We start from the raw sequence: 23621 nt of genomic DNA on the forward strand, positions 1-23621 counted from the left end.
TTTTTGATGAAATCCAAGATCTCTCTTGCCCTCCATAGACAGCAACACAACTGCAATGTTACCAGGTCCAGAAACATAGCAAGGATATCGGTAAAATAGTCCATGTGACATCAGGGGTTCAACCGTAATTTTACGAAGCTACGAGAATACATTTTGTGCGTAAAGAAAACAAAATTAACGACTATTCAACAATTCATCTCTTCATCCCATCTGCAGCGGTGTGCCGCCATTGTGTAAAGAGTATCACGACACAGACGCTTGCTTCTGCTTCGTGTACACTACGCATGTGTGTTAACGTAAGCAACAGCACCATGGCATGCCTTGTTTACAAGAAGTGGAAGCAAGCACATGCGTCGTGATAATCTTTCCAGAATGGCGGCTCACCGCTGCAGACATAATGCAGAAGAATTGTTGAATAAAGTCGTTATTTTTGTTTTCTTTGCACAAAAAAACTATTCTCATTGCTTTGCAATATTGAAGTTGAGCCACTGATGTCACATGGACTATTTTACCGATGTCCTTGCTACATTTCTTGACCTGGGAACATTGCAGTTGTGTTGCTGTCTAAGGAGGGTCAGAAAGCTCTTGGATTTCATCAAAAATATCTTAATTTGGGTTCTGAAGATGAACGAAGGTCTTACGGGTTTGGAACAACATGAGGGTGAGTAATTAATGACAGAATTTTTGGGTGAACTATCCCTTTAAGGTCCTGATTATCATTTTCCTTAAATTCGTGCTTAATTCATTTAGCTCACTAATCAGCATACAGTATTTATAGACATAAGACGTACAGCATGCGCTCACAGACACACTCTCACTCACAGAAAATGATCCAATATTAAGTGTGTGTCAACATCTGTAGAGTTCAGTGAAGTATTATACAATGGGAAAGGGGAAGACGAGCAGGAAACAAATGGATAATGTAATTTGTCCAAAAGTGGTGGAAAACAAAGAGGACACAGCAGCATACAGCTTAAGCATACAACATATCTGCCCAATACTGAGGGAAAAGGCAAAAGTCATTAGCATATATTTCACATAGTTTACAGAATGTACACAAGCCCTGGAAATCAGTCCATGCCGTTCAGAATTTGGGCGCATCGACCAATAAGAAACCAGCTTTCTTGAATCCCACCTGTGCCGTCTGTGTCAGCTCATAGTCTCTAGGCATAGGTGACAAGGAAGGGACCCGAGACAATTATAAAAGAAGAAGCGGCTACAGCATACAGATTTCCCTTTAAAAAATGTCAAAGTAGACATATGAAAACTTATTTCTATGTGTAACGGTTTATATACGTGTATATATAGAGAGAGAAAAGGAGAGACAGAGAGAATTGTTAAAAATCACTGCAGATAATCCTGGGGTGGTGTTTCTGAGCCCTCGATTCATCCTTTAGAGCAATAAATAAAACAATAATAATAAAAAAAACAAAGACAATGACTGGGGAAGGTTTGGTTTGGTGCATCCATCATATCATGAGCTTTTCGGTTAGTTTTAGCCACGCCATTGACCCGGGGAGTGGCCGTGACTAATAAGCAGCAGCGTAAAAGTGGCTCATTGATGGGTGGATGGGGTTCAAGTTGAAGGATTGGGGGCGGCAGAGGCAGCGTTGGTGTTCAGACCACGATCACCGCTGTTGGCACCTGGAACAGTAAGAGAAGGTTAAAAAAAAAAGGGCGTGAGGACAGTCTTGGGGTTTGTGAGAGGCCAAAAGTGAAAAACTGACCTGTTGCAGCCAAGGCAGACTGGGAAGAGTTTTCCACCTGGTTCTGAGCATGTGCTGGAATGAGTATGGAGGCCAGCGAGGGGTTACTGGACAACTCTGATGATTAAATGCAATGGATATTAGTGCAAAAGACAGAATTATGCAAGTGAAAACACATTTACACTAACATTCAAAAAAAAGTTTGGGGTCAGTGTTTTTGAAAGAAAACTCGAATTTCAATTAAGATGTATTAAACTGATCAAAACAGACAGTAAACATATTTATAATGTTACAAAAGATTTTATTCCTAATAGATTCTCTTCTTTATCTTTTCCTTCATCAAAGAAAAATGTAAAAATTAAGCAGCAAGAAATGCTTCTTGAGCAGCAAATCATCATATGTGACCCTGGATGACAAACCAGTCATAAGGGTCAATTGTTTTAAATTGAGACATATACATCATCTCAAAGTTGAATAAATAAGCTTTCCATTGATGTATGATTTGTTAGGATAGGACAATATTTGGCTGAAATACAATTATTTAAAATCTGGAATCAGAGGGTGCAAGAAAAAAAAAAAAAATCTAAATATTGAGAAAATCGCCTTTAAAGTTGTCCAAATAAAGTTCATAGTAATGTTTATTACTAATCAAAAATAACTAGTGCTGGGCTACGATTACATTTTTTAATCACATTGTTATACACCAAATTCCATAATGAATTCAAAAGTAGTGTATTGTGCACTTTTTCCATTTGAAAGTACTGCAATATGAACAAAAGTGCAATAACATTTGGTTTGCAAACACTAAACAAATAAGGTGCTTTTTTTTACAGCAGTATTCCTTTTACATAGTAGCAGTTAAAATATGTATTGTAAATCTCAACTTACAACATTAATGTTATCAAATGAATTATAAAACCAAAGCTATTTGCTACAGCCAGGGCATTAACGTTTTTATAGAAAATAGTTTATAGTTTATTATAGAAAAACAAGTTATGCTCAGAGTCCAGAGCATAACATTATAACAGGCACCTTCCGAGTAGAGACCTGCACTATCGCGGGACCCAACGCAACAGAGTACGGTGCAGGACAGCACTTGATGGGCGAGTGCGGGTGCTGGTGGGGAGACACTCGTGTCTGCAATCTTAACCGTGCCCGAGCGCGTATGACCCCCAAAGCCCGGTTCATTTGACTAATGTGATCGCAAAACGATGCACTCCACTGTGCTGAGCGAGAGCACTTCTCTGCTGTCTTCACATGCTATCATAGGAAACTTCCTATTTCCCACTTATGAAGTCATGAGCACTTCATGTGAGCGCTGCTGCAGTCTTAGCCCCCAAAAACTAAATAAAACTATTACCGACCCCAAATATTTGAATGATGGTGTACATTTGCTATTAAAATCAGTTAATACTTGTTACAATACATCAAAAAGATTCAATCAATCATCATTATTTGTGTGCAGCATACCCTGTGTAGTGAAATTAAACAGCACAGGCCGCTCTCTTCCATTCGGGAGCTTGAGGTTGGGCTCACGGAGCTCGTCGAAGAAAGTGTGAGCGCAGGCCTCCAGAGGAGTGAGTCGGGCCGTAGGCGTGTACTCCAATAATCGGGAACACAGAGCTATCGCCTCCGGAGGGGTCCGGGGCCGGAAAAGGAAATCATAGAAGGAAGTCTTTTCTATTTTTTTTTTAATTAGTAGGAGGGGAGTTATTATGCTGTTTTTGTTTTCAGACAAACAAAAAGATGTAAAATAAGATGGTTGTGAAGACCAGAATCACAGTCTAGAATTAAAATGATAAAAAAGCTTGAAACACATGGAAACGCTAATGCTAACCTTTGTCCACGGGTGTGCCTTTATCTGTGGAAACTTGAATTCAGTGTAATTTGGGTTCATCTGCCGGATCTGCTCTCGTGTAGGAGTTCCCAGCACCTGGAGGAAACAAGTTCTCTTATTCTGTTGCTATTAAAATATATAGTCCACACACCACCACTATAACAACTACTGTATATACTGAGGAATAATGTAGTTGGAATCACTTTCAGAGTGATTTTTTTTCTGCTGGTGAACTATAAAAAGATTGACAGCATTTCAAAAACCTTCCTACTGCTGAAGTGCATGCTCAGAATGAAGTTATCGTCCATTGGTTTGTTATAACACTAGAATTACTTTTATTAATATTAATACTAGAAAAGTGAATAATGAAACACTTCAGCAAAAAGAAAAGTTGAAGCAATCCAGATTTTTTAATTATTTATGAAACTCATGCAACACACAAATCTTTCCATACCTTGATGATTTCAACGAGCTGATCGACACCACTGTCACCAGGAAAAATCGGCTGTCCAAGCAGCAGCTCGGCCAGTACACATCCCGCCGACCAAATGTCTGTATGAAAACAAAGGTAAACACTGAATATTACAGCACTCACTCTTCTTACAACAAAGATTAGCAGCACAAATGTATTCAATCACATGTCATTAGCATGTCTCAGTGTTGTTTTTAAGTTCTGTTAGCATTACACAACAGCTTTGTTAGAGTTGTGATTCATTCAAGCATTTAGAAATTGCTGCAATATGGATTGTTGATGCATGTAGTTTTAACTGTGAAAATATGTAAATTCATTCTTTTTAAATCATGTATCATTGAATATGTCTGAAACAGAAAATTGTCAATTAATGGCTTCTGAAAATTCAGCTTTGCAACCACAGGAATAAACTACATTTTAAAACATATTCAAATAGTAACAGTTACTTTAAATGGCAAGAATACATTACACTATTACTATATTACTTTATTTCTGATCAAATAAATGCAACCATGGTGAAAATGATTTTAACTTTCAAAAACCCATAAAAAATCCCAAATATATATTTTTGACACCACAGCACAAACACAATGATTTACTAAATGTAACACTCAAGCTAAAATGAATCTATTGTGCAATACTATCTAAGTCATTTTTATATTATGACTGCAAACTATAACAGGACAGGATTGTGTATGGTATGATATTTTTTCTTTTTAGAGTTGGGTTTATTGCATTAATACACATGTTGTGGTTTAGTTAGTTTAGTTTTAGAATGAGAATTGGATTAGATTTGCTGTGGTTGTGGTGTGTTGTTTGGAAAATGAGCTCAGGGGCTCTGTAGTAGCGCGAGCAGATGTAGGAAACATTAGGCTCACCACGCGCCAGCTGCTTAGCACTGCAGGAGACAGAAAGAGACAGACCAAACGCGAGACACAGACAGAGAGAATTAGACATAACCAGAAATTACACCAACACGCGTCTACATCAAAACAGCCATCATCACTGGACACATTATCATCAAAAGAACAATAATCATGATCATTATCGCCAAATAGCCAGACACTAACTACATCCAAATGTTTGTTACGGAGGAACAAATCTTTTAAAAAACTTCAAGAAGTTTAAAGCAGTTTAATCAAAGAAAGTCAGTCATAGATTTAGATCAGAATGCTAAATGTGAAAACTAAATGTGTCTGATGATGGGATCTGATCCATGAAATTTCACACATTTCACACATGAGACACATTCAGTTTCTGTAAAATTGCCAGATGAAGTTTTCCAGTAAAGGTACCACATCACACAAGCAACAAAGTCCTCATTCTCTCAACCAACTTCATGAAGTGCATCCTAGGATGCTTTTAAGTTCACATGCTGTATAAGATAGACACGTGTTGCATGCTTTTCTTTCAGTATTCACTCCAAATTATCAATTTTTAAAGAAACACAAACGTGCACAGCATTTTTAAAGTTTGGGGATTGTAAGACTTTTTAATGTTTTTTTAAAAAGTCTCTTATGCTCACCATGGCTGCAACAATTAAGTAAATCAGTAATATTGTGAAATATTTTTCCAATTTAAAATAACTGTTTTGAATTTGAATATATTTTAAAAACCTGTGATCAAAGCTGAATTTTTAGCATCAATACTCCAGCCTTCAGTGTCATATGATGTATAAAAGAATTAATTTCTCCTCAAATTTTTTTTTTTTACTGACCCTCAAATTTTTTTTTTTTTACTGACCCAAAACTTTTGAATGGTAGTGTATGCAGAATTTTCTTTATATCAGTCAACAAAAGATTTTCAAGATTTAAAAGCATCAATACAGAATTTCAGGCAACGTTTAAACATTGTTTTACTCAAGAAGTTGAAATGCACAAGTGCTGTTAACTTTCCAGCAGGTTGTTATATGCAAGACAGCACCCAATTTCCCTGTCTCACCTTCCAAAGTCACAGAGTTTGAGTACAGCTGTCTCTGGGTCGAGCAGGAGGTTCTGCGGCTTGATGTCTCGATGGCAGATCCCATACGAGTGGATATATGCCAAGCTGCGGAACAGCTGGTACATATATAGCTGAAAACACACATAAACAGTGACTTCAATACAACAGAATTTGCAAGCTGAGATTTACAAAATATTCCACTGTAAAGGTCAGAACGGAACAAAGTCGTGGTGCAAACACTCCTGCTCATACTGTACATCCAGCCAGTATATCTAAACTAGCAAGACCACCACGATTCACCTAGTTACACCACAAAATCCATGCTACTAGTTGACTGGTTTTACTAAGCAAGCTGTGCAGCTTTGCTTCATGAGCTGGTCCAGCAACAAACAAACAAAAACACATGATTTCAGTGAATAATGTCAGATTCTGTTAACAGAGGTTACCTTGACATAGACCATGGGCAGATTCTGTTTGGCTTTGCTGTAGTGTCTGGCCACTCGGTACACGTTTTCAGGCACGTAGTCCATCACCAGATTCAGATAGACCTCATCCTTCTGTGGATGTGAAGAAGACGACAGGTGAGGGACGAATGGAAGCAGGTTTATAAGGGATAGTCCACCGAAAAATTAAAATTCTGTCATTTATTCACTCTCATGTCGGTTCAAACCTGTATGACATTCTTTAATCTGCAGAACACTGAAGATATTTTGAAGAATGTTGGTAACTAAACAGCTTCTGATTCCCACTGACTTCCACTGTATCAGCAAGAAACAGAATGGAAGTCAATGGGAACTAAAACAGATTTAGGTTCCCATCTTCTTTTGACATGAATAACAGAATTAAACAGAAATATCATTTTTGGTCAGAAAAACATGACATGGATGTGTGCTTTTATTTGCTTTATATACAACAGAATGACTAGATTATTAAGAAATAAATAAGCATTATTATGTGGTTATATAATATACAAGTCATTTTTAGTTTAATTTTAAATATAACAAATTATTACTGTGATATACACTATTGCTCAAAAGTTTGGGGTCAGTAATTTGTTTATTTGAAAGAAATACTACTTTTATTCTGCAATGGCTTATTAAATTGGTCAAAAGTGACATCAAAGACTTTTATATTGGACAGCATTTCAATCAGAGATGTTCTTTTGAACTTTCTATTCATCAAATAATCAAATAATGTTTTTTTTTTTTTTTTGTGATTTCTGAAAGATCATGTGACACTGAAGACTGGAGTAATGATGCTGAAAATTCAAGTGTTTATTTCATTCCCATTTTCGCTGGAACATGTCAGTGGTGGTCTTTCCAGAGGAAAAGGGGGTCTGAGACTCAACACACAAGTCACACATAGATTATTTAAACAGTCATTATTTCTCTCTCTCTCTGTGTGGTGCCCCCCAGAGCCATAAACTTCTTAATGTATCTAAATGAACCTGCCAAAGGCACTGAGCCAACTCCTGCCTCACAACAGTGACATCGGCTCTGTGATTGTCCTGCGATTGGCCGAGTGGTTTCTGAGTTTGCTGTGATTGGCTGTGATACAAATGGCTGCTAAATGACAAATATTAGTATCAAGGCTCCATGCTGGTGCTTTTACACTGGTAATGATGCTCCATGCTGGTTTTTTTAATTTTGTTATGAGTAAATTTTGTAATTGATGCTGATTGGTCAATATAGCATTCCAACTATGCTAAAATACACAATATTGTAACATCTGCCGAAAAAAGCAAATACTAGCATACTTCATAATATATTTTAAAAGGTTTGTGAAACAGTGCAAAATATGCAAGGATAAACATTTTAAATGGTAGTATGTTATGCTGTTGCCACATGACCTTATGATGAAGCATGAAAATAGTTAGAGAAATAGTTAGAGCTTGGAAGGTCAAGACAACCGCATTGCATTGTGGGATACATTAGCTGTGCACATTTTAGCAAATGTAGCTCCCAGTTGCACACTACTGAGTCTAGGTTTCATTTCTGTTCTTGACTATAAGGTGACATGATAGCTAATATCCATGAACTTTGATTCAACCACCCCTCTGCCAAGTGTGAGTAAACGGGTATGTAAACGGGTGAGTTCTGTCTGGACAGGGTTACACAACTGAACTGATCCTGTTTCTGTGACACCAGGGGAGCCGTCGGGACGGAGTCGCAGTGGTCAGACACGATGTCACCGTGCTGGAATGGAGGGTTAAACCGGTGAGGACAGCCCTGCTCTTGCTGTCCGTCAATGAGACGACCAGAAACACCCTCTTCACCAGCCATAAACATACTCTACACAAGCTAAATCATCAGGTTAACATGTTTCTGCCTTACTGTGGTGCTAACATATCTCATTACATTAGCATTAGACTTTGTTCAAATTGCAGATATACATATACTTATGTAAAGTAGTGTCTTAACAAAACAAACCATATAATCATGCAGAGAGTGAAGTAAACAGACCGATCAGTTTTTTTAAAAAAAGGAGGAAAGTGATGCATACACTGCCATTCAAAAGAGTTGGGTCAGTAAGATTAGATTTTTTTTTTTTTTTTTTTTTTTTATATTATTATTTTATTTTTTTTAAAGAATCCTCTAATGGTCACCAAACTTGAATTTATTTGATCAAATATAACAGAATCAAAAATATATATATTATTACAGTTTAAAATAACTGTTTTCTATTTGAGTATATTTTAAAATGCAATTTATTCCTGTGACATAAAGCTGAATTTTCAGCATCATTACTCCAGTCTTCAGTGTCACATGATCCTTCAGAAATCATTCTAATATGCTGATATTGCTGATAAAGGAACATTTCTTCTTATTATTAATGTTGAAAACAGTGCTGCTTAATATTTTTTGTGGAAACTGTGAAAGAAAGTTGCTTCCTTGCTGGAAATTAATGAAAAAAAAAATAGTTTTGAACAAATTAGTTTTGTTGTTGAAATTAAAGACCATATGACCAGGACTTCAGTGTTTCAAGGCAATATATGTGTCGTGTATTAATACACTGGTGTAAAGTATGTTTCAGGTCTTAGTATCCCTTCAATCAATTGCGACTGGCCAATCACTGACAGCATCCTACTTTCTTTTTCTTTTCTTTTATACCTCTCAAAGCACCCCTCACACATGATCTCTTTCTATACGTCTTTCTTTCTGTCTTTGTTACAAAAGAGAAGCCCTGCCGGTGTGTGTAAGAATAACTCGTGAGTAACCATACACCCTGCGGCCTCTCGTGTGTGCATCGCTGTGTGTCTTTAGGTTAGATGGCTGACATTTAGTGAACTAATCTGGTTTATGGAAGGATAAACCAGTCTTTACGAGGCTCCACCATTAGGATGGCCTGGGTTCGGGTTGAGCATTGGTAAAACAACATGCCTGTTAAACAAACACTGTGGTTAAAATAGGTTGATTTAAAGATGTTCTGATCATCTTGAATGCACCAGTCTACCATCTACTTTTCTTTTTATTTATAGAAAACCTTGACCCTCTAACATTAGCACTCTCTATTCTATTCTATTCTATTCACTTTTCTTTATATTTATAGAAAACCTTGACCCTCTAACATTAGCACTCTCTATTCTATTCTATTCTATTCTATTGTATTCTATTAATTTCTAGTCTATTCTATTTTATCTACTTTTCTTTTTATTTATAAAAACCTTGACCCTCTAAAACTAGCACTCTCTATTCTAATTTTAATTTATGTACTTGTTTTCTTTTTATTTATCATATACATATATACAAAAAAATGTGTACTGCATTAGACTAACTGGGACTTACATTTTGTTGCTTTTGGTTGGTTTGATTTTTTTCTATTGCCCTTATCTGTAAGTCGATTTGGATAAAAGTGTCTGTTAAATGACTAAATGTAAATTTATTTCAAATAAATGTTGTTCTTTTGAACTTTCTATGCATTAAAATGCAGAAAATATTAAGTGCTGTTCTCTTATATTCTCTATTCATCAAATAATAAAAAAGTATCTAAATGCTTAAATTAATTAAATATATATATATAATATATATATAATAATATATATATATATTAAAAGTAGAGCATAGTTCATTTAAAATTGTAATGATATTTCACAAACTGACTCTTTTATTGTACCAAATAAATTCAGTCTTGGTGAACCTAGGAGACTTCTTTCAAGAACATTAAAAATCTTAGCAAAAGGAAGTGTATTTATAGAGATATACACATATACATTTATGTTATTAAAAATACATATTTATTATATTTTCGAGGAAGTAATATTGAAAATCCAAACTTCGGGCCCAAGTCAGCACAGAGAAAAAATACTCTATTAAACACTGGTTTAGTCATGGAAAGGTCCTTGATTGCTTTTCTGACTGATGTGCCACTTCAATTGAATTCACTCAATCCAAAACGTGAAGGGGAACAAAGGAGCATGTGGATAAAACAGACCCTCTTTGCTCAGAAAAATTCTCAAGTCTCACAACCAATAATTTTCCAAACCACAGCCAAAGCATGAGCTGCAATCTATATTTATATATGAATGCAGCCCTCCTGGCTGAAGTGGACTGCCTCTGACATGAACTATATGAACATGGTTAGTGTTGGGTTACATTGTGGTACCTTGTTCTTCACTCTCAAAAAGAAAGAAACGGTTGATTTTGGATGTCTGCAGCTTGTAAAGTTAAAACTTTACTCTGTAAAAACCTACTCTCATGTATGTAATGCTATAGCATTCTCGTTATAGGATCCTGACAAGACTCCGATCCTATTTGTGTGATCTGTTTACAGATTATCCATTAAAAGAGAAGTCTGAACTCCCATAGACCTGAACTCGGTGAACTCTCTACACGCACACATTGTTCCTTTGGCTGGCTGCACAGGAGCCAGAGCTTGTCATACAGTAAAAATAGGGCTGGTCTAACAGTTTAGCTTCCCATCAATCAAAAGTTTCCTACTGAGCTGTCAATGGCCACTGCTGTGACAGGTTTTGCCCCCAGGGCTATCGCAGGATTTACAGAAATCCCGTCCACAAGTCAACACTGGAGGGCATGAGCAGCCTGAGCTGTAAATCACAACAAAAATACCACCCTGTTTGGATAGCAGATGTCTTCTTGTGTATGTACTGAATACAGTTATGGAGGCCCTTCACAATGCAGAGGTCAACTGCCTGTTCTGCCAATAGTTAGCAATGGCCCTGTAGTATGCAGTGTTTAATAAACAGCTGTTTTACTCAGTTCTGCTGAGGTGAAATTCAGTGCAGTCATGTATCGGGATATGTATCGTAACGTATCGTATCATATCGTGACTTTGCTGGTGATACACAGCCCTACTAAATATATGCATGAAGTGAAAAGTACAGCACTATTAAGATAGATTGATTACTTATTTATTTATTCAGAGTTTCTGCAGGTTTTATGATGGAGAATTTAAGACTTTTAAGACCTTTTTAAGGAAAACGTAACAAATGCTCCCAACTACAAGAATTTGGAAATTTTTACTGTACCTTCTGATCACACTGCAAAAAACAATGTTTATCATCTGTATTTTTGTCTTGTTTTCTAGTGCAAATGCCTAAAGATTCTTTAAGCAAGACACATTTACTTGAGAAGCAAAATTACATGAAATAAGAAGTCTTGTTTTATGAGAAAGTTATCAACACTGAGTTTATGATTAAAACAAGAACAAATATCTGCCAATGGGGTAAAAAAAAAAATCCTATTTCAAAGGGAAAACAAGTTTTCATTCATACCTCTTAACAGATGTTTGTTATTGTTTTAACCATAAAGTAAATACATTTTGCTCAGTTTCTAGTAAGTAAATGTAAATGTACATTGAGTTTAGGATGCTTAGAGATTTGTACTGGGAAACAAAAACACTGAGGAAGATATATTTAATTCTGCAGTGCATGCAACATTTAAATCCATGACTCTATGCATTTACGACTTTCTGCTCTGATTTAAGACTTTTTTAGGCCTTTATTTGTGGAAATGTGAATTAAGACTTTTTAAGATCAGCAGAAACCCTGTTATCATTTATTATGCAATTTTCATGGCAATTTGCCACAAATACTTACCATTAAAAGAAAATCACATTACCATAAATAACTTATTAACATAGCAATAACAATCATAGAAAATAGGCTCACGTTTCCCTAGGTGAAATATAATTTCTTGTAATATCTTTTAATTTACTCTACATATTTTTTAAATAAAAGCACTTGACTAAAAGGTCTAACTCTATTGGATTTTTTTCAAGTATGAGTTTGCTGGTGTCCAGAGTGTAACTCAGTGTGCAAGAGCCAAACTACCTGCAGGGCTCTGCTGCAGTCCCTTGAGTTTGCTTGTGTAAAGGGTGTACACTCAGGGTTGCACCAAAATAATATCCCAATAAGCATTTGCTGGAAAAAAAAAGGGCACCTCGGGGAAAAGAGTGGCACTCACTTTGTCTCCGCTGGAGTAGAAGAAGTAGCGCAGACGGACAATGTTACAATGATCCAACTTCCTCATGATCTGTAACTCACGATTCTGACATAAAAACAATTAATAGACAGAGAGGAAGAAAGAATCATGAGAGATGACATCAATATAATGCTAAATGGTTATAAGGCTAAACTTGTCACTTTAAGACTTAATGACAAACCAACAATAAAGAATTTCTTACCTTAAACCTTTTATCCTGCAGCACCTTCTTTATGGCCACCAGCTCTCCGGTATCGCACAGCTTCGCTTGATAAACAACCCCAAACGAGCCGTTCCCGATGACCTTTGTGTCCGAGTAGCTGACCTCCTGAGGTCGGTCAGATCCCTGACCGGGGGTCGCGGCCACTGTTGTAACTTTACTGCCATCTTTATCTCCTAAAGAGAGAGAGAAAATACAATGATCATTTCTTTGTAATGAACTGGCTGGTTTTACATGGTCACATGCTCTCTAGGTGTTACTATGCTCATTAGCCTGAGATCCTGTGTGTATCATTTATTCACCTGAGCTCATATATGTGTTAAACACATCCGCTTCACACCTCATCACAGTTTCGCACCCCTGAGTAAGTGCTTGACAACATGAAAATGGGCAATATGAGGACAAAATGGGAACTGCCCACAATTATAAAGTAGAAATATATTTTGAAACTCAGTACTCACAGTACTAACAGTACTAACAGTACTAACAGTCTCGCTGCATGTTTGCAGGCAATCTAAGTCAATTTAACTTAAGTGAAATAGTATAAGCACGTGTGTGTGTGTGTGTGTGTGTGTGTGTGTGTGTGTGTGTTTGGCAGGTCAGGTGAGCCGTGGAGTAAAGTGCAGACAGAGTGCATGTTCAGCACGGGGAAATGTGATGAGTCAGAGGGTGTGCGTGTGCACACACAACCGCACAATGAACTAATAAAGATTTCGGCTTCCAAACTTACGCAGCATGGAATTTTAATTGAGTCACGGCCCATTACTTACCCAGATAATATTCCCATCTTGCTCCTCTGACACCATCCCGCTCGCCAACTGACTAGTCATTTAGCAATTCAGATAAACCGAGGCATTTAATATAAGACGCAGCTTAGCTTAATCTTCTCCGGTCTAAGAGACTTTTCAGCATTAATCACATTATCTCACATACAAAATAGTTATCCCTCACCATCCGCTGTGTTAAGAACAGATGAAAATGAAACGATCGTAAATAAAACATGAACTGATTATGAATATCCAATGATTAGCCCTGCAGAAATTAACCACCAACTTTCTACATATCAACTAGGGCTGCACGATGTGTCGTTTAACCATCGATATCGCGAGTACGAATCCACGATAGTCACATCGCGATGTGCGTGTAGTCTGTGTAGTTGATCCGTTATTGTAACCGTACGGGCCAGCTGCTGTGATTGATTAATTGCACAGCTTGTCATAGAGTGAAAGTTTATCAGGTGCAGGTGTTTGAGCCGTGGAGTTTAACAGTGCGCATATAAGAACGAGCAGAGAGAGAGAGAGAGAGAGAGAGAGAGAGAGAGAGAGAGAGAGAGAGAGAGAGAGAGAGAGCGCGCGCCCCGGCTCACCTTCACCGTCTTCAAACAACACGAAGAGCGCCTCTCCCTCGCGCATATTAATCAAAATCAATTGACACGATGGTGTCGAAAAAAAAAAACTATTGATGCAGTTTTTCTGTGTTGTCAAATCTTGTGCGATATACTAAACTGCCGAGATAATTACACAACGCGTGCCGTACACGTCTGATTCGCGAACTAATGTTCCTTTGAACCTATTCAATTTAATGAATGGTTTCCTGACCTGTCCAACACTGAACTCACGAGACACCTGAATGGTGTATAAAAAAAATCTGTAACACTTTACAATAATGTTATATTTATTAGCATTATTACATTATTTAAAATTTACTATTACAAAACTGCACTTCTACAATATTGTTAATTTCAACAATTAGGCTAAGCCTTCATTGTTGAAATCAAAAGTTGTACAGTATTTGTTAACATTAATGCACTGTGAAGTAACATTACCGAACAATGAACAGCTGTGTTTTTATAAACTAAGATAAACAAAGATTAATAAATATAGTAACAAAAGTATTGCCGTGGTAAGTTCATGTTAGTTAATATGTTTAAGAAACCATATCCTAAAGTTACAAACGATTTACTCTAAATAATACTCTGATGTTTAAATCATTTAAAATGAATGTAAGTGTGCTCACCCCATTTTTGTTTGTAAGAAAAAATTAGATTAGATTTCATATCGCAATATATATCGCAGAAAAATAAAATATCGCAATGTCATTTTTTCCCAATATCGTGCAGCCCTAATATCAACCCTTGTATATTTGATTTTATTATTATGAATGTTAGTCAGGATGAATGTCATAATTATCTTGAAGCGTATGACAGGCTGTGAGGCACCGATGTTCAATTGGCTGCACTTAGGGATGCACTAATATTAAAATCCTGAATGATAGCAATAAGCCAATAATTATTTTCATGTTACGGCATTAAAATGTACAGTATGAAAAATGGATACTCACATTTACTAAATATTACATTTAACAGTATTACAACGTTTTTATATTATTTATATTACACTATCATAAAAAAAAAATTGGGTCGGTAGTAAGATTTATAAGAATATCATGTGAATTCAAGCAAGAATGCATTGAATTGATCAAATGACATTAAAGACTTTCAAATAAATGCTGTTTTTTAGACTTTCTGTTTGACAAAAAATCCTGGAAAACAAATATTACAAACTATTTACAACATAACTAATAATAAGAAATTGAGCAGCAAATCAGTATACTAGAATGATTTCTGGAGGATCATGTGACACTGAAGACTGGAGTAATGATGCTGAAAATTCAGCTTTGAATCACAGAAATAAACTACATTTTAAATTATATTACAATAGAAAAAAGTTCATTTAAATTGTAATAATATATCACAATATTTCTGCTTTTACTGTATTTGTGATCAAATAAATGCAGCCTGGATGACATGAGACAATTCATTCAATAAAACAACCTAACAACACTATTAATTTAAACTATATATATATATATATATATTGAAGATTACTTTTAAGTGAGCATTAAATGTCAGCAAATGTAATCTTAATGTAAAAACTGGGACAATTCGCACAATTAAATATCTGCCAGTATTTCCCAACTGACACCTACTAATATGATACCAAAATATTATTCTTTCAGCTTTTTGTTCACTGAAAAGACATATTTTTAAATGTCAACAATATATTTATGATCAACACCAGTAATATTTAACAGACTTTCTTCTGTCACTGGCTGGTTTCTTTCATATTAATTAGATAGATACCTTCCCTAAGGAGATAAACAGGTTTAAGCCCTAATTTGCTTGGACAGGTTCATGGTATTATCTTTAATTCGAGCTAGGAAATGTAATTACACAGCTATGAAGAGAGGCCTGCTGCTGTTCTCTGACAAGCATGTCTAGACCTGAACTAGTTGGTGTGTGACGATAATGAGCGTGTCACATGCTCAGATGTAGCCCTCTCTAGTGGAGACACACCCGGTGGAGGAAGTCATGCTGCCTCAGGCCTGGGCGTTGCTATGGCAGCAAGATGAGTCAGCTGGCAAGGCTGATGCTGGGAGTCATTTGCTGCCAGCTGATCAGATCAACCACAGGACCTCGGGAAATACTCTCACATACATGCCAGAAAAAAAAAATTAAAAGAAAAAAAATAGCATTTTGAATGAACAAAATGCCTATTTCATAATATGGATTTTTATTTGAATGAACAAAATGCCTATTTCATAATATGGATTTTTATTGTTTAAATATGCATTTTTTTATTGAATTTATTTAATCAATTTTTGAAATAAAAATCAATAATATTATAAATGCTAACACAAGGCTGCTAATTTCCATTTTAATATAGTTTACAATGTAATTTATGATAAGCTGAATTTTCAGCATCAGAAATAACATGATTCTTCAGAAATCACTCTAATATACTGATTTGCTGCTCAATAAATATTTATCATTATCATCAAAATATTGAAAACAGTTGAGCTGCTTAATATTGTTTTGTGATATTGTTTTGTGTTTTTTTTAATTTTTGTTATTTTTATTGATTTTTTAAGAATAAACGTAATAATTTCTTTATAAATTTCCGAAAACTTCATGTTTGACTTCTAATATCAAATGAGGACCTAAAAAAGAAATGTTTCAACACATTGCAATGAAGAATTACTTGATGATAGAATTAGTTAGATGTGTTTATATTCCAATATTGTATGTATGAAGTGCACTAAATTTCAATAAAAATGATATATATATATATATTTTTTTTTTTTCACAATTACATTGCTGTACATACTGTTTGAGGGAAAATACGAGCTGTACATGTCTCCTTTTATACTCTCCAAAACCTAATCCCAAGCAGATCTAATGAAACATTGAGTTTCCATTATGGTAGAAAATCATTAGACAGACATGGATGTGTTAAGCGCCGGTCAGAGTGCCAATCCACATGTCCTCCCCTATTGTTAAGTTGACTGTGACTCTACAGACAGCTGCCGTGGGTATAGTCTTTTGGAAAAGAGGTAGAGTCAGAGGTGAGTCACACACACCCCTCTGATCCTCCTTTCCTGAGAAGCACAGTGCTGAGATACACATCATTAGTGCAGGAAATGAGTGATCCAGCTGGGCTGAGGCTCAGGAGAGAGGCCTGTCAATCAAACCATGAGGCATGGGTTCAAAGAGGGGCAATGGGCAATTTTACAGCTCATGCAGCTAAACATTGTCCAGCTAGAAAGTAAGTGAGATATCAAGCAGTAAGCTATGCCTATAGACATTTATGGCTTATAAATCAATACCTTTTCAAGGGTCTCAGGGCACTAAAACAAGCACTGAGCTCATCAAGGAACATCATGAATCCAAGGACAATGAATCCAACCAGCTAAAAGGTCTCAGATTAAGCTCTTAAAGTGATAGTTCACCCAAAAATGAAAACTGTGTCATTTACTCATCCTCCAAACCTGTATGGGTTTCTCCTATTGAGTACAAAAAAAGAAGATACTTTGAAGAATGTGGTTAACCAAACAGTTTACGGTAGCCATTGACTTCCACAGTATGGAAAAAATGTCAATGACTACCGTCACCCGTTTGGTTACCAGCATTCTTCAAGATATCTTCCTTTGTGTTCAACGGAAGAAAGAAACTCATACAGGTTTGGAGCAACTTGATGGTAAATGATGACAGAACTTTCATTTTTTTGGTGAACTGTCCCTTTAAATGACAATTTTGTGTCCATATAGGAATATTCTGAATAATATCTGAATATAATCATGTTTTTATCATATAAATGTGATTGCCAAAACTGGACACAATATTTTTTTTTACATCTGTAAAAGACATATAAAGGCATATTCCTTAAACAGACATTTTGGTCACATAAACACTTTATTCAGAATAAACGCTATAATAATATATCATGTGACACCTGTCTTTTTCATACTTCTATAACCTGGAATATTTGATTAGTCTGGTTATGATAATCAGGTCAGTGTTAGTTTAGGATCATCGGGATACTATTATAGTTTATTAACATTTAGAATTATTCTTTATTTTTATATCTTCTGCTTTCATTTTATTTTAGTTGAAGTTTTAGTTATTTTGCTGTGTGTTTCTGGCATTTTCATTTGTTTTTTAATAATGTCTATGTAGCTTTTATTCACTGTTATTTTTACTACATCCAATTAAACAATGTGGCAAATAGCTGAAATGAAAAAAATCAATTTTTTATATTTTATTTTATTTTATTTCAGTAAATGTTTCATTTATTTCAAATAATGGTATTTTTTATGGTTTAAGTTTTAGTTAGCTACCTTGTAATCAGGGTGATGTGTTTACATGATTACATGTTTAAAAATCTGATTATTATGTTACAATTCTTGTGCATGTTAACGCAGTCATTATCTTGCTGAAAAAAAAAAAAAGATCTGGGCACTGCAACCTCCCTGGAATAAACTACTGAGCTGTGCAATGATGCCCAGGCAGGGTGCTTTCTCAGAGCTCAATGCAGCAAATGTATTTCCACTGAGCAGATCTGATAATAAGAGACAGGACCTGACCCATCCCTTGAGATCCAGACAGCATTACATTAGAGGAATATTAGAGGATATGACAGATGCTCACAAACTGTATATCATACACATATCCATCCTTATCATAACCAAGTGTTAATTTCTTGATTAGCGTATAGTGTCTGGTTGAGAAATATTACGATATGAGATACAGAGTAGTAGGCTAGATGTTGATACTTACTGCTGACTTTCATGTTGCCAAAGGCTGAAGGCTGCGGCACTGGCTTGCAGCTCTCCGCGAATGAGGTGGTCCTAGGCCGGCCTGACATCTCCAAGATCCCGTTACTGTTCAACCACGATCCTTATAGGCTCCTTTAACACAAGACTAAATATCTGGGTTCCGAATAGCTTCTGTTTAATCCAAATAAAGGAAGACTCTAGGTTATCTCTTCTGATGCAGTGATTCAGATGTGGTCAGCTGATTGTAGATGAAGATATCCGCTCATTAACCAACAAATGTGCCGCTTAAAAACACTTTACAAGGCAAATGGCACAGATTAGGGGTGCCCGTTTTAGACTCGCCGATGATAATGTCACAGAAAAATGTCTATTGAAAAACAAAATCACATTATCTTGGACAGACATTCAGCCTGTATCAGTTCACATCAGCATATCCAGAGCGCAGAGCTGTTATCTCGCATGCGCGCTGATGAAGTCTGTCGAGATCTGATAAACTTGCTCAATTATAATTTATCTTTCACTTTGTATCCTTCAGATGTTGCAGGCGGGTATCGATAAAGCTGACACCGAGACTTGCCATGGCCGCATCAGTCCCTGAATACTGATCTAGATTCGATAAACCGCAAATAATTCATGCATCTGTCTTTAAAATGTCTGTAAGGATGTCGCTAGGTTTTTCTTGAGCCCTATAAAAAAAACACAGAATCCCTGCCGGAGATGTTTCCTTCCGAGTGACACAGCCGCTCTGGACGCCTCCTGCTAGCGATGCGAGTGAGATTCATGAACGAATCATTCCTAGTCATGAATCGAATCTTTTGAATGGATCTTTCAAAACGACTCGTTCCAGAATCGGACTGGTTTTTGATTCCGCTGATAGTATTGTAAATATTTTAAAAAAGCCAAATTGCATAAATATTGACCAATAAAACCTAGGTCTACTGTAATTACGTTTATGACGGCTCATTTAGCCAAAATGTAAATCAATAATCAGGATTTTTTTTTTTTTTAATGTAAATGAAAATTATATTTAAGTTCTAAACTATGTTTTTTTATGAGTTGGGTCATTGCGGCAAACTGACTGAACTGGGACACTATACACTCGTTTACATAAAATTTAATCGAAACAGCAATATGTGTATATTGTAACGTTTAAGAGCCACGCCGGGACCACGTGGTGACGTAATGTCGTCATGACGTAGAGAATCGCTGAATTGTTTCTTTGAAATGAACTGTTCAAAAGAACCGATTCACGGAAATTAGTCAGGCTTCCCAGCCACCACTACCTCCTGCAGTAAAGTGAAGGATAGCGCAGTACAGTACTCTCTCTCTTCTTCGCTCATCTGCTGCTGTTACATTACTTCCGCCACAGTCGCTTTGGAAAATAATACGTCTTTTACGTAAACGCGCTTTCACATGAGCTCTCCGCTGAGAGCGCGCAACGTGATTTCGACATTGTGAAGGCGTAGACGTGACGTACGCGCGCCCTGGAAGCAAATGGGTGGAGAATCCGCAAGCCAATGATGATTGAGTGTATTAATTAAACAGACACTTTATACAACCGTCATGTAAATCAGGGGTCTATGACTTGTCTTGACTAGTTGTTCCCTCTTTTGTCAGCTCCAAAATCTACTTACAACATTTTGCAAAAGGTTAAAATATATTTAATATGTTTAATGTATGTTTTACAAATTTTGTGTAAGATAAGTATTTGAAGAACTCTGATATCTCGCATACAAAACTCATACTGGTCAACCACCTGTTTTTATTTGTTCTTTTTATTATGATACAATATGATACTTGCACATTTTTTACAGCTCTTTTTAAATTATTATTATTATTTTTTTTTTTTTTATAAAAATCTATTAATAATAGTTGGTATGTACATACACCCTCACTTTGTATGCTCTGGCATTGACACTCGCTCCTCTTTGTGAGCACGGATTCTTTGATGATGGATTTCAGCATGAGGATCATGTTTGCTCTGCTGCTGATCAGAGCTAGTATATTTTCTTTCGGTGCCAATCCTGACCATTGTCTTACCTCTACATGCCCTTTAACCACTGACTGAATGCATCAAAAAAATGATTTTAAAATGTTTTTAAAAATCTAGTTTAAATATCTCAAATTCGCAAGTTCAAATGGTTTCATGAAAGTTTGAGGAAAAAAAAAGTTTCTATAAAATAATTGCTTAAAATGTGGTATAGTGGTATCATTAGCCCTTGCATTTCTGTTTTGGATTTGTCTTCAAAGAGCCATCATTGGTTTCGTCGACTGTTCCCCTGTTCCCATCTGCTAAAACCAAAAAAGAAAATGATAAAAATGTCATCCAGATTGCAACTGATCTCAACATCAACTTGGAATAAAGAAGATGATGATAATGTTGTCATGATTGTTGCTGATGTTATCATCATCTTGGAATGAATGGGTTACATTTCTAAGCTTCCAACTAGAACAGCAATGTCCAAAGTTATGCTTCTTTGACCAAGATTAAATGACATGTATAACATTGTTACAAAGCATATGAGCAGCTCATTTGTTCGTGAATGCAGAGAAATTTGTGGTAAAATTCTGACAATGACAACTCTTGGATGAAAATTTGGTAAGAAATATGACAATGGGAAAGCTCTCATGTTCATAGCAATAGGTATAAGTACTTGAGGATGTTTTTGTTGAAAAGTTGAAATTTGAGGTGATGGATTGTAAGATGTGTTCCCATTTACTGGCGAAATGACTAGAATGTACAAAAATAATGAAATACACAAGACATTCATCAGCGGGACCTACATCCTTCAGGAAGTAGCGGAAATTCAAACGCTTGTGAATCTCTGCCAACTGCTCTCTGAAGTAAGGAAATGTTAGTCAAAACATAGGCCTAACCAGTGTGCAGCTTCTGTATTGGAAAACAAGTGTATGATTATAATCTAATGTCGTCATCAAAGAATCACCTTTAAATCAGCTTTGAACAGACTACCAGTGTAACCCCTCTCTCCCAGGTCCTCGCCGCCACACCTCGTCCTCGCTCCGAGTTGGCCTCGAACCTGGGTCTAACAAGGAGGCTAAATGGCCTCCGTTACACCAGCATTGTCGTTTGCCTCAGTTTCATTGTGTATTCTTTTTTCATTTTTTTTTTTCTGACATACTGTTATTCAGTGGTTCCCAAACATTATAAAAATATGGTAGCACCCATGTTATAGTGATCATTTCACAGCATTCCTATCTGATGGCCGGAAGGCCATTGTAAAAAAAAAAAAAAAAAAAATACCTTGCTGCTGGAGCTAGTTTTAGTTCGGAGAGCAGGTTGTGCTCATTCAATAAATTGTATGGGTGCAAAAGTCCTTGTATAACAATGCAGACCTCAGACTGTAAAAAGAAGCAACCTTTGATAAAGCATAAAACCGGCCCATGTAAAAAAAAAGAGCATTCTTCAGATGAGGCATTAAACTGGCCTCCTGACATTCTGTTGTCATTAATTCCCCATCTTAAATATGAATTTGACCTCATTGTTTAGGCTGGTAGCACATCCTGATACCCCTCTTTTAGAGCACCTTCATTAAGGTGCAGACTACGAATGCAGCTGTTGTGTGCAGTAGACAGTGTCTGGTTCCTCACTAAAAATAAGCAGGCCAGAGCCTGATCGGTACACTTGGTGGGAGACCATTTGTGAAAATATAGCTAGCTGCTGCAGCTAGTTTTAGTCCAGCCAGCAGGGTGTGCTCATTCCCTGACTTGTATGGGTGCAAAAGTAGAAACGTACAGGTCCTTCTCAAAAAATTAGCATATTGTGAAAAAGTTCATTATTTTCCATAATGTAATGATAAAAATTAAACTTTCATATATTTTAGATTCATTGCACACCAACTGAAATATTTTCACGTCTTTTATATGTTTTAATACTGATGATTTTGGCATACAGCTCATGAAAACCCAAAATTCCTATCGCAAAAAATTAGCATATTTCATCCGACCAATAAAAGAAAAGTGTTTTTTAATACAAAAAAAGTCAACCTTCAAATAATTATGTTCAGTTATGCATCAATACTTGGTCGGGAATCCTTTTTGCAGAAATGACTGCTTCAATGCGGCGTGCATGGAGGCAATCAGCCTGTGCACTGCTGAGGTGTTATGGAGGCCCAGGATGCTTCGATAGCGGCCGTAAGCTCATCCAGAGTGTGGGTCTTGCGTCTCTCAACTTTCTCTGCATTCACAATATCATCCCACAGATTCTCTATGCGGGTTCAGGTCAGGAGAGTTGGCAGGCCAATTGAGCACAGTAATACCATGGGTCAGTATACCATTTACCAGTGGTTTTGGCACTGTGAGCAGGTGCCAGGTCGTGCTGAAAACGAAATCTTCATCTCCATAAAGCTTTTCAGCAGATGGAAGCCATGAAGTGCTCCAAAATCTCCTGATAGCTAACTGCATTGACCCTGCCCTTGATAAAAACACAGTGGACCAACACCAGCAGCTGACATGGCACCCCAGACCATCACTGACTGTGGGTACTTGACACTGGACTTCAGGCATTTTGGCATTTCCTTCTCCCCAGTCTTCCTCCAGACTCTGGCACCTTGATTTCCCGATTTCCGAATGACATGCAAAATTTGCTTTCATCCGAAAAAAGTACTTTGGACCACTGAGCAAACAGTCCAGTGCTGCTTCTCTGAGCCCAGGTCAGGCACTTCTGCCGCTGTTTCTGGTTCAAAAGCACTTGCCTGTGCACGGTGGCTCTGGATGTTTCTACCCCAGACTCAGTCCACTGCTTCCGCAGGTCCCCCAAGGTCTGGAATCGGTCCTTCTCCACAATCTTCCTCAGGGTCCAGTCACCTCTTCTCGTTGTGTGTGCAGCGTTTTTTTGCCACACTTTTTCCTTCCCACAGACTTCCCACTGAGG

At 36.7% G+C, this 23621-nt stretch overlaps 1 protein-coding gene across 1 annotated transcript; it reads right to left on the bottom strand.

The window, feature by feature from the left end:
* Positions 1 to 581: 581 nt before the first annotated feature.
* gsk3bb (glycogen synthase kinase 3 beta, genome duplicate b) lies at positions 582 to 19521 on the bottom strand. Its single transcript, XM_042761716.1, has 11 exons — positions 18732 to 19521; positions 12599 to 12792; positions 12379 to 12462; positions 6403 to 6513; positions 5957 to 6087; positions 4809 to 4913; positions 3998 to 4097; positions 3543 to 3639; positions 3177 to 3362; positions 1728 to 1823; positions 582 to 1644 (listed from the first exon to the last, which is right to left on the bottom strand). Exons 1-11 carry the CDS (start codon positions 18817 to 18819, stop codon positions 1577 to 1579), a joined length of 1260 nt encoding a protein of 419 aa, XP_042617650.1. The 5' UTR covers positions 18820 to 19521; the 3' UTR covers positions 582 to 1576.
* Positions 19522 to 23621: the final 4100 nt, after the last annotated feature.

The sequence above is a fragment of the Cyprinus carpio genome, chromosome A1, assembly GCF_018340385.1.
Source record: "Cyprinus carpio isolate SPL01 chromosome A1, ASM1834038v1, whole genome shotgun sequence".
Lineage (NCBI taxonomy): Eukaryota > Metazoa > Chordata > Actinopteri > Cypriniformes > Cyprinidae > Cyprinus > Cyprinus carpio.

Bases quoted from the DNA above. Each gene is read 5' to 3' on its own strand.
- gsk3bb (XM_042761716.1), bottom strand. From the start codon at position 18,819: ATGTCAGGCCGGCCTAGGACCACCTCATTCGCGGAGAGCTGCAAGCCA. The intron at 12,793-18,731 runs GTAAGTATCAAC...CTCTCTCTTTAG, and splicing joins TGGCAACATGAAAGTCAGCA to GAGATAAAGATGGCAGTAAA. The intron at 6,088-6,402 runs GTAACCTCTGTT...GTGTGTTTTCAG, and splicing joins TGCCCATGGTCTATGTCAAG to CTATATATGTACCAGCTGTT.